The sequence below is a fragment of the Pezoporus wallicus genome, unplaced genomic scaffold (genome assembly GCF_028554395.1).
Source record: "Pezoporus wallicus isolate ANWC-B61680 ecotype Strahan unplaced genomic scaffold, APGP_CSIRO_Pwel_v1 contig_5958, whole genome shotgun sequence".
NCBI lineage: Eukaryota > Metazoa > Chordata > Aves > Psittaciformes > Psittacidae > Pezoporus > Pezoporus wallicus.
In genome coordinates this window covers 2,349,016-2,361,017 of record NW_026638491.1, presented here as the reverse complement: position 1 = coordinate 2,361,017, position 12,002 = coordinate 2,349,016, and the positions used below count along the sequence as shown (strand labels likewise).

Genomic DNA, 12,002 nt, shown 5'->3' with positions numbered 1-12,002 from the left:
CAAACCTTGAAGGTTCTTTGTCCTGGATGTCCCACTTTTACCCTTAGAAAAAGGTTGTCTGGTGTAGATACCAGCAGACACATCACTGCTGCCAAAGGTCATACCAACCCTGTGGCAACTGCTACGTGGCCAGCAGGAAGGTGCCCCAGTGCCACAGATGGTCGTGGGCAGTGAGTGTCCCCACATGGCCTGGTATGGACTAGATGTCTGTGGAAGGCACGTTTGCTGGTGCTGCGTTCCTGGCCAAATGTGCTTGTTCTGCCATGGGTTTAGAGTGTTTACTGAAATCTAGTGGTTTGGAAGCTGTCATGGAGCAGGCTGTTGGGTACGCATATTTCTGACATTGCGTGGTTTCTGTGCTTCACATCGTATATAAGGTGCTTTCATAAATGAAATGTAAAATGTAATCACAGTGGGGAATGTACTTTTGATATGTGAATACTTTAGAATAGACAAAAAGCTTTATTTTGCTGAATATGAGGTGCTGCAGATGCTGATCTTTCGCAGCTGCTTGCTCAGCAATGCAGGTTGGTCATGCTGTCTGCACAGCTTTTCCTGAAGCACTGGACCTTAGGCTGCATGAAAACACATCTGTCCACATTCTACAGGCACCTTTGTAGCTATGGGAGCAGCTTCCTTTTCATTTTTCTCAGTCTCATGTATCGTTGGGTTTTAAATGTATGTTGATGTTGGTATCTATATCCCGCACTTCCCCTAGCAAACAGGCCATTGCAAAGTACGCTTGATGTACCGTACACTCTGGCTTTGGTGAGGGAATATGTTGCCTATGAAGTCCTTTCTGTTCTCCCTGTTAGTAACAATGTCTGAATGTCCCCTATGCTCTTTCCCATCCTGTGTAAGGAAGGACTAAAACAGACAATTGTAAGTAATCTTGTCTCAGCTGCCTGTAGGATGACTAAACACTGGTTTAAACTTTGGTGAATATTTTTCCTGTCATGAAATATGAAAGACAAATTTATACTGCAGTTATGATAGCAGACTCATTCAAGGAAAAGCTTTCGGAGTCAATGGGGCTGTCATGTGCTGCAGATGTGCAGCAGGACAAACAGGTTCAGGATGATGCTCTCTTTTCTCAATGAATCAGCTTAGGCTTTCAGCTGGAGAGATAACCAGTCTCTGTGAGGCAGCAGAAGCTGCTGTTTGGTGTCCCTCACAAAGCAGCCCAGTTCTGACAATCACAGTTATTCATGTTAATCGTCACAGCTTGTGTTCAGCTCCTGCCATGAATTGAGGCAGCGTGAATCAAGGATTTGCTGGGGCTGTGCAATACTACTGCTCCCTGCTTTGAGAGCTCAGACTTCCCCATAGGGAAATTAGATATGTAATGTTTAGTGTGCATGTCTTGCGTGGTGCAAAGCTCTGGGCAGCCCCAGAGAAATGCTGTAGCCCTTCCTACCTCTTCCCACATGGAATGACACAGTGACTGAAATGACTGCAGGAAGGTGCATGAAATCATGGATAAGGTTTGGTAGTATTCAGTGTTAATGATACCTTCCTACCTTTTACCTGTAAGAAGGTTCATTTTATCTTGGGAAGAGTGGGTACATGCTCTAAGCAGATTTGTATAACTTTAGCTGACCCTGTCTTGGGGAGCAGCACTGAGTATTCTTTGTTAGAATGATGAAACTTCATTTTGAGAGGCTGAAATACACATCTGAATGCATTCTTGTCCTTAAATCCTGAAGTAGCAGGTTAGAAGCATCTACACCCTGTTGCTAGGGGTGCTCGGAAACTGCACTCTGTTCTGTGCTTCTATCTGTGTTTATAAACTTGGCCTGTTTATTCATCAAAATAAGAAATGCTAACGGTCAGACCATGGCCTGCTGCTGCTTCACAGAGCATCACAGAATCAACCAGGTTGAAAAAGACCTTTAAGATCATCCAGTCTAACCATTCCCCATCACTGCCATGTCTTCCACTAAACCATATCACTAAGGCCGTCTACAAGGGTTTTGAATGCTTCTAGGGATGGTGATTAGATGTGCATTGCCACTTCTAGTCCCTCCTCATCTATGTGTGAGACTCATTTATAGGTTCCGTCGTGAAGGCAAGACTCAGAATGGTTGTGGCAGCTCTACTGCGGGAAAGCAGTGTGGGGTCTAGGTTTTTACTCACCATTTCCACCAAGGCCCCACGGACCGAGGTTTGCTGAGGTGTGAGTAGCTCCGCAGCGTACGGAAAACGCAGCGTCCAGGGCTGGAGTTGGCTCCTGAAGGACCAGAGCCACGGCCCCGGAGTTGGCAGCGACCCGGCCGCTAGCAGCTAGGAGGGCCCGGCAAGGGTGAGGTGAGCTCAGCCTGCCGTCATCGGGAAGGGGCTCTGGGGTAGCGTCCTCTCGGCAGGGAGCAAAGCAAGCGAAGTCCTCTCTGCTGGCCAGGACAGATGCACTGTTCAGTATCATCACTGGTGACCTGGGCGATGGGACCGAGTGCGCCCTCCCTAAGTTTGCAGGACTGCTGGAGGGTAGGAAGGCTCTGCAGAGGAATCTGCACAGGCTGGGCCAATGGGCCAAGGCCAGTTTTATGAGGTTCAATAAAGCTCAGTGCCGGCTCCTGCCCTTGGGCCACAACAACCCATGCACCGCTCCAGGCTTGGGGAAGAGTGGCTGGAAAGCAGCTCATTGAAAGGGACTTGGGGCTGCTGATTGACTGAACATGAACTGAACATGCTGATTGAGCTGAACATGAACTGAACATGCTGATTGAGCTGAACATGAACCAGCTTGTGCCCAGGCAGCCAAGGAAGGTGAGCAGTGTCCTGGCTTGTATGAGAATAGTGTGGCCAGCAGGGCCAGGGCAGTGATCAAGTGCCTGTACTGGGCACTGGTGAGACTGCACCTCGAGTCCTGTGTTCAGTTCTCAGCCTTTCACTACAAGACATTGAGGTGCTGGAGCTGGCTTAGAGAAAGGCACCAAAGCTGGTGAAGGGTCTGGAGCAGAAGTCTGATGAAGAACAGCTGAAGGAACGGGGTGTTCATCTTGGAGAAGGCTCAGGGGGGACGTTACTGCTCTCTACATGAAAGGAGGATGGAGTGAGGTGGGAATTGGTCTCTTCTCCCAAGTAACAGGTGATAGGACAAGAGGTAATGGCCTCAAGCTGCACCAGGAGAGGTTTACATTGGGTATTATGAACAATTTCTTCCCCAAAAGGGTGATCAGGCGTTGGAACAGGCTGCCAAGGGAAGCAGTGGAATCACCATCCCTGGAAATGTTCAGAAACCTTGTAGATGAGGCCCTCAGTGACACAGTTTAGTGGTGCACTTGGAAGTGCTGGGGTAATAGTTGGATTTGATGATCTTAAGGGTCTTTTCGGACCTAATTGATTCTGTGATTCTATGACAATTGTGTTATGACAAAACCTAGAAAAATATGAAAATGATGAAATAGGTTTACACGGGGCTCCCTGAAGGTAACCAGCGGTACCACCAGAGGGCTCTGCACTAAATACCTTGCCCCTAAATAAACCGGAGTGAGCAGTGTTCTATCCGTTTTACTGTAATGATCATACAACTGCCATCTTTTCTCTGTGGATAATCATTAGCAGTCATCATGTGGAAGCTAATTTTGCATACAGTGAATTAGTAATTTGGGGGAAAAGTGAGTAAAATGGCACAAATGGGACATATCAGTGGCTGAGTAATTGTATTGGTGACAGTTGGAGTCTGCTGAACCAGTTGGAAAAATACATAATTATGGGTCATCATGACTTGGGGGATGCTGCAAGTCACTGGGTAGCAGGATGCCAGACTGGGGTGAGCTGATGCTGAAGCTTGCTGCATCTCAAACCTGGCTTCTAACAATTTATCAGAAAGATGACTTCTTTCCTGCTGGAAAGGCTGAAAGACGCAGGCCACTTTCCTGCATGTAGGCAATGCTGTACCCTTTCAGAATTAGCTCTCGTGCTCCTGAAGCTCATTCTGCCCCGAGCCCACCTTCACTTTGCTCCTCCTTCCACCACCATCTTCTGTTACCCACATACATAGTCCGGGAACTAAAGCAAATCAAGGAAACAGTGCAAGGGGCTCACCTGCTCTGGCATCCACACTACATTTTATGCACCAGTTGGTCTCGTAGCAAACATCTAAGCTTCACAGAGGCAAGCCTCTGTACTTTGGAACTCCCCTCTCAGCCTGGAAGTGAGAATGATCACGGGCCGGCAGGGAGTGACAGGGGAGTGAATGCATGAGCCGGGTGGCAGAAGCCTTTCCTGTGTTTATACACTGGGTGGCTGAGGATGTAGCTACCAACGCGGTCAACCCCTGCTGTAGGCTCCAGCTGCTCTATCCTCAGAGCAGTTCTTGCATTTACAGAGCTTGGGCTGCCTCACAGGAAGAGGTGCTCCCTGACACTTCAGGCAACGAGAGCCACTTCTGGACATGTCCTAGCCTGGAGCCTCACATGTACATCAGCTGGCAAGAAATGGTTTCCAAGGTGAGCAGAGAGGGACTTGTATTTGCAAGAGCACTGTGAGTGGGTGCAGTTTCATTTACACCCAAAAGGCAATGCTGGGCATGGTTGCCTCAGTAACGCGTGGTGGGGATCAGGGTATGGCACTCGGCGAGCCCTCGCAGCCACGCAGAGCAGCAGCACCTTGGCCCGTGTCCTCGGGCTGCTGAGGCCCGCGCTGGACAGCGCCCTGCTCACCCTGCCCTGCCCTGCCCCTGCCCGACCTGTTCCCGCTGCCCTGCCCAAAGCTGCGGGGTGGCCGCGGCTCAGCGGGGCCGGGCGTCGGACTCCCCGCTGGGCGGTGCAGGGGGTCCCCGCGGCCCCGGCAGCGCCGCCTCCGCTCCCCGCCTCCCCGCGCTCGGAGGGCGGGGAGCGGGGCCGGGACTGACGGCGACGTGAGCCCTTTGTCGATGAAGCTACCTCCCGAGCCGGAGCTTGAGGGGCCGCGGCGCCGCTGAGGGGCCCCGGGCAGAGCCACCGGCAGCATGCGGTGCCCCCCGCCATTGCTCGGCCGCCTCCCTGCGCAGCCGCTGCTCTAGAGCCCGGCGCTGCCATGGGCAACGCTGCCCGCTGAGCCACGGTGGGGCCGTGCGAGGCGCGGGGATGTGTCAGCGGGCGGCGGGCGGCCGGCGGAGCTGGGGGCGCCCCACGGGACGCGGCGGAGCGCCCGGCACCGCGCTGCCCCGCCGCGTCCCACCGGAGGGAGGCCGAGCGGGCCTGGCTGCGGCCGTCGTGCTGCTGGGGGTGATCGCCGCCGTGCTGCCGAGCGCCCGTGCACAGCCGGGTAAGGAGCAGTGAGTACGGCGGAGGGGAGCCGGGCGCTGCCACCGCCCTGCCCGCGGAGAGGGAAGGGCCAGACTGCGGGAGGCTCGCCTCTGCAGGGGCAGAGGGACTCCCGTCTGCCGGAGCCCGGCTTCCAAAGGCGAGGGAGCGAAACGGCGAAATCTACCCAGCGCCGTGTAACACTGCAGGAGGGGGTGCGTGTGTTTGTGTGTGTGTGTGAAGCCGGGCTCTTCCTCATTGTCTCCTGCATCCTTCTTTACCCGTTCAGCTGTGAAGAGGGGATGCTCAGGTTTTCTGCCTTTTCCTGTAGGCAGCCTGCGCGGCAATCATCTCCCTGGCCTTCCTGGCTCACGCGCAAATAACAGCTTTTCCTATGGGACAGGCTGGTTGGATTAGGTCTCGTTCCTTGCGGAGAAAGAGGGACGGGCAGAAGCTTTTGTTAAACCAAAGGACCGTTTCTAGCGCTTCCGTAAGTGTGTGGCGGGGAGGAGGGGAAGGTGAGGAGGGGTTAGGAGAGGGCAGGCTCTGCTGAAATCCGAGCGCTACAGCGCGAATGCAGCTGAGAGCTCCGACAATTTCTGGGTTATATTTTCCCCATTTCCCTTGACTTTCTGAGTCAGGAAGTGTTCTGCACTCTCCCGACTTCTCACAGCAGTCGATACACCCGGTGACCTCAATGCAGAAGCAGTTACTGTTGCTAGTAGTTATTGTATGTGCCAGATAGAGATGCCAAATATAATTCTAAGGCTATGCTAAAATAACTGAAAGAGGTTAGAATTGGTATATGGATAGATTAATCCCATGGATTTAAGAAAAGAGCAGAGGTGTGGATCCACGTTTTGAAGCTGTTAACACAAATGTACAGTAATCATAAGCAATTGGTGTCAGTTTTATAATGTCATCAGGTTCCTTGTTTGCAGGTTGTAGGTTGGTGGAACAGGGCCTCTTACTTCATGACTTGTTCTGAACATGTCAATACTGTGGTTTGATTGATCTCTGTAAGGTAAATTGACCTGTGATTGGAGGAATGGCAGATTTTTTTACCTGTGCTTGTTAATTCAGCTTGGATTTCACATGAACTCTGGTGCTATGTCTGAATTATGAGCTGTGTCTTCATTCAGAGGTTGCCAGCCTCACAGAGCTGAATTCTAAAAGCTGAGGTGTTTCTGACAATGCAACAAGACACTTCACACCTGATCACTGGGTTCAGGAGTAGAATGAAAAGCATTTTGTGTTTCTTCTTTTGTGGTCTGTGGTTTTTATGACACAGCCGTTATCTTACTTGGAAGTGAGGAAATCTGAGAGTTAAAAAACATATTTGTAGGTGTCGAACAGCCTACAGCTATAAAAAAATGAGATGAAAATTTACAACAGTGCTAAGCCAATAGCCTGCATAACATACACAGTGGGAAGTGGTGTCACCAGTAGTCATTTACTTGAGAATTTCAAACCATCAGGTAGCCATGTTAAGGTGCTTAACATAACCTGGTGTACTTTACAGCTTTGAGCATGACAGCTGAAGTTGCAAGTAAGACTTTATTAGTCCTATGCAATGTTCATCAATAATTACAATTGCTAAGGTGCATGCATTGAATCAACCTGAACAGATCTGTATTCCAGTGAGACAGAGCACAGGAAATGCTGTCTGCCATTGAAGTTGTGAGCAAAACACATAGTAAAGGCAATCAGTAGTATTAGTTATGTCTAAGAAGGTTATTTTCTATATGTTTACATAGGGCAGGCTATGCTTACTCCTGGATTTCTGTTAAGCAAATGTGCTGTTACTGGTGTCTGTGATTATTACTGTAAAGTACGTAGTTCACATAGCAGCTCTACTGCCATGAAGTCCAAGTGGAGTTATATGATGCATTAAACACTGGGAAGAGCATTTGTTGTGCACCATTTTTGCTGCAGCTTTCTCTACTGGAGAGTATTTTCATCTATGGGAAGATTATGCCTGTGCATATGTAAACACAGATGAACGCTTGGTTCTTCCGTTGGATTTATGTGCAACACATGGCATCACTCTGTGTGAGGGTGAAGCAGGAAACTCGGGTACAGAGGGTAAAGAGAGACATTTTAGTGTGATGCCAGTGCTTCAGAAGACAACTCTCAAGTTTCCTGATCCCTGAGATGATTTTGAATAGCTCTGCTTGCAGTATTTCCTTTGACTACAAAAAAATTCAATGCAAAGGAACAAGATCTCCCTGAAAAGAGACCCTGACGGGATGAGATGATGTGCTATGAGGCTTTGGGAAAAGGAGATTGGTTATCTCTGTGTCAGAGGCTCAGAGCCAGACCTCAGGTTTGCTGAGGGCTCAGGACAATTTCACCATCGAGAGTGATTAGGTTTCAAGCAGCAGATGAGAAGCTTTATTTTTAATTTTAGAAGTATTTTATGCTTCTTTAGCTGGATACATACAAACTTGCTCACTGACACACAGAGTTAAGCATTCATTTCTGTGATACATCATCCCCAGGACCACTGCTTGAATTCAGATTGAAAATAAAACTACATTTCCCACCATAATCAGAAGCACATAACTGTGATTTCTGATGGATTACAGAACAATAAGTGTGAAAAAAACCTCTCAAAATTAATATATCTGTCAAGAAAGAGGAAAAGTAATGACCCAGAAAATGAATGGGGGAATATGCTCCAGCCAGAGGAAACCCCCTTGTGAACCAGAGGCATGAACCATGGGCAACCATTTTCCTTGGGAGAAGGAGAGAGAAGCAGATTCTGAAATGGGTGAAACTTTGAAAGGCAGCTATTGAAAGCTGATCTGGTCTCGGGGGACCATCTCTCATCTGGTAAATACACATGGCACTATTGTTTAAGAAAAGTGGAGGAGAAGGCATGTTGCTCCCAGTTGTGTGGTCCATGACCTTTAATTAGCTGATCAGAGGGGTGCACGGGAGAGAAAATGTTAAGAAATGTTAAAATAGACCTTTTATATTTTCCATCATCCATTTTGCTTGTTTATGTAGCCTGCTTGAATGATAAAGTTGCCAGGGAAAGGTCCATTTCTTCCTGCCTTGGCTGAACATTAGCACAGTGAGATCTCACCTTAATTACCAGCCATTTCTAGAATGATAAGGACACCTCCAGCGCAGTGGCTGGTTCTGGCAGCTGAAGCTGTGACTGAACAACTCAGAGAGTGCTCCGTGCCAGCTGCTACGCTGCCAGTCTCACCTCCTGCGAGCCATGGCTCTTGATGGATGACAGCTACCTGAGCACTGATCCAGTGCCTCTCAGCTCCTGGAACTCCATAAAAACTGCCAGAATTGCCACATCCGGATGTGTAAGAGTTGGTGTTCTCATTGCTGAAGGAGCTGCTGCGGAGGCAAGGACTGTGAGCATCCAGCTCCGCCTCGAGGAAATTGGTGAAGACGTAGAAAAAAACACCTCCTGTGGTTACTTTCCGGAATTACCAGTCCAGCATTTTAGGAAATCAACAGTTTCAGACAGGTTGTGTTGCTCTTTTAATTGTCTCTCTGATGATCTCAACAGAACCAAATACGTGCAGATAGCTCAGATATTTTGTTAAAGAATAGTGAAAAGTTCAAACAAACCAGGAAACTCCAGCATGGGCTGAAAGATTAGGCTACTAGGAGCATGCAGAAAGGTGCTTCCCTGGGAGTAGTTGAGCATTTGATGGGTATGCTTGGTATAGATCCACAATCATGAGTTACCTTCTTCCACTACATTCCTGTATCTATCCGAGTTATTCTCCACATTACCCGATGTATTCATCTACTTTATTAAAGTATTCATCATAATTTTAACTCATGTATATTGAAACAACTTTGATGAAACTGTTCTCTGTAGATTAAGATAAGTACCTGGTATCTCAGATGAGGTTGAAGGGTGCCCGTGTTTTGCCTGTAAGGAATGCTGACTTGCAGTTCGAGACCTGTGGTTAGAGAAGAACTTCTAAACCTTACTTTCAGACACGTTCAGTCATCCAGTATGTTATGATATGTTGCACCCTCCTAACCCTCACTGCACTGTTTTCTGAAATCTCTGACACTTGCTTGAGGTCAGGGTGATGAACAAGACAAAGAGGACCAGGAGTCATTTTCTATTTATGGCATTTTCTCAGTCATGTGGGAATGGTTGTTTCTGCTAAAGTAAATGCTGGTCATATATGCATATGAATTCACGCTTCAGTGTCCAAACATGTCAACATTTCGTTAAAAAATAATCAGCATTTAAGTGGTTATTTAGTGTTTTAACTCCCTTCTGCTGGGTCCAAGGAAGAAACTACTGCACTGGCTGAACTGATCTGCATTTTACTGCTAGCCCTCAGGGCCATGGGTAAGACGCTGCCTTCCTACTAGCAAGGTGGAGTAGCGCGGGTGGTCTTTGAACACATGGCATTTCTCAGTTAAAACACCCCACGAAAAACATTCCTAGTGCAGGATACAGGAAAAACAGTTCCTGTACATCTCACACAGAGCAGTTTGCTGCTGGAGTAGTCGTAGTGTTCTTGGCACAGTTGGGTTTTGTGCCTGAGATTGCCTCTTGAATTTTAAGGGTCAGATGTGTGAAGAAAAAACTAGAAATGATTTTTTAAAAATCAAGGAAATAACACTTATATACTTGAGCTGAAGGTGTTCAGTTTTTCTGCCAAAAGAAACAGGAATGGAAAAAAAAATCTAGGTAAAATAGACTGGGACAGAGCAGAGCAGGTAGTGCTAATCCTGCCTGAGTGCCAGAGGTGCTTGTTCAGAGGCTGCCCTTAGGAAGGCAAAAGCACAGCTCTAAACAGAACCAGAGAGGAGAAGCTTCCACTGCTGTAGCTGGGGTGATACATCTGCTCTCTCTGCAGCCTCCTCTGAGGCTGTGGGGTCCTGCTTTCTGGGCTAAATTACCCTTTACCCGCCATTCAGACAAACACCTTCAAAGTGACTCAGTTTGATGACTCCCTTTTAAAAGGAGGAGTTATTGCAGAAAATGAATAGCCTGAAGATATAAGTACTATGGGTCCATTTTGGGAGAAAAGAAATTATTATGTTATTAATATTTAAATAACAATTACTGCTGCGGGTATAAGAGATATACAGTGTGTATAGCAAGATGTAACAGACAATATTTCTATTTGATCTTGAGGTTTAATCAGGAAAAATGTCTTTCTGGATTCTGGGAGCAGAATGGAGGAAGGAAAAATGAAAAGACCATTTGAAGATGTTAAAAATAAAAATCGAGGCTTAGAGGACAGTGCCTGTTTCTACATATTCTCCACTACACATTGCTGTAAATTTGAAACATCTACAGTACCTTGTCTATTGTTTTATCGCCTGTTAGCAGTACACCAGTGTTGGTCTTTTAAGGGAAGTACCTCAGATGATTCGTAGGTGTTCTGGGCGTATTCTCCAGTTTTCAGGTACTATCATGAGGTCTGATGCATCAGCTGGGGAAGCAACAATAGCTCTTCTTTTGAAATTTCTCCTGAATTGCCTTCACATCTACGCGTTTTCTTTATTACAACTGAAAAGCCCTTGTGTTGAATGCAGTGCTCTCTAGAAACGTCTTTGTAGACAATATACCTACTGATCATGTGTTTTCCTAAGTGCTCATGCAGATGGCTGGTGATAAAAAATTCCTGAAGCAAGACAATATAAATTAAAATCCATCTGTATACCAGGTAATAAAAAAGAAGCAGAACTATCCTGCATCACTCGCCTCTTTATCAATATGATGCTCTCACTGCAGTATCTATATCTGAAAATATGTAAAAAGTCTTTAAATGAATTGTTGCCCTGTCTTTGAGAGGTATGGATTTTGTAAATTAAACCTCAAATATTTACTAGCTAGGGTACAAAAAGACATTCTTACAGAAATATATGTAACTTCACAATGCTGAGAGACAGCTGTTAGCAAGTCAAAAGAAAGGCTAAATGTTTAAATGCATGGAAATTAAAATGTAAAAAAGATTCCACAGGAATGAAAAACAAAGATGTATTAGTTTTCCTTGGTATTTCTTAAACAATGAAGTAATTGAGGCCAGCAAAGTATGCTGGCAACTGATGTAGAAATGGCAAGAAAAGAGTTGAAAAGTGGAAGTTTATCTGTGGGAACAGTTTGTTACCAAGTAGCTGTTTTTTGTTTTGAAAATAATAAAAATGATTCAGATTATGTGATGTTGTTCATCGCTGAAGTTCTGAAAAGCTGATTTAGAAGGAACTGTTACAGACTTACCTAGTCCTTTCTTCGTGTAGTTGTCTTTTAATCTGATGAATAGCTTTGGTGGATGAATGTATCAGTGATGAAAAACTAGATTTTTATAGGGGTCATAGCTATTTAAGAAAAGGAATGGATTCTCATAGTTTTCCATCTTTGTATTATGTTTTCAGTGTGAGGTCTTTAAACTGAAATTTAGGGGTCATTTTAAGAAATCCTTAGAACTGATAATTTGGTTTTATTTAGCATATTTTAGTCTGGCCTTCCATGACACAATTATTTTAAAAATGCTCTTCTAATCTTGTGGTAAAACATATTGGCTGAACGACTTCAAGACAGATTCGGGCTTCGTGGTTATGGTAGTTCAGTATTCTCAGCTTGGTTTGTCTAAATTTCTTGATGTTCACTAACTCTGAAAGTCTCAAAGCCTATTTTTTTCTTCATACTGAGTGTAGCTGCTGAATTAGATACTCACATAAAAGTAGACTTGAAAAAACTGTCCACTGTTGACTGGTTGTCCATAAACACACTTGAAATTGCCCACCTTTTGCTTGTAGTGGTTAGTA

At 46.3% G+C, this 12,002-nt stretch overlaps 1 protein-coding gene across 4 annotated transcripts in view; it reads left to right on the top strand.

The window, feature by feature from the left end:
• Positions 1 to 4,851: 4,851 nt before the first annotated feature.
• Positions 4,852 to 12,002, top strand: part of KIAA1549L (KIAA1549 like) — a 124,706-nt gene continuing 117,555 nt past the window's right edge. For 2 of the 4 annotated variants that reach the window (XM_057410957.1, XM_057410956.1), the window contains exon 1: positions 4,856 to 5,250. In XM_057410957.1, coding sequence (XP_057266940.1) covers positions 5,070 to 5,250 — 181 coding nt within the window. In that variant the 5' untranslated portion in view covers positions 4,856 to 5,069. Of the gene's footprint in view, positions 5,251 to 12,002 lie in introns of all 4 variants that reach the window. The other 2 variants (XM_057410954.1, XM_057410955.1) reach the window with 2 other exon arrangements.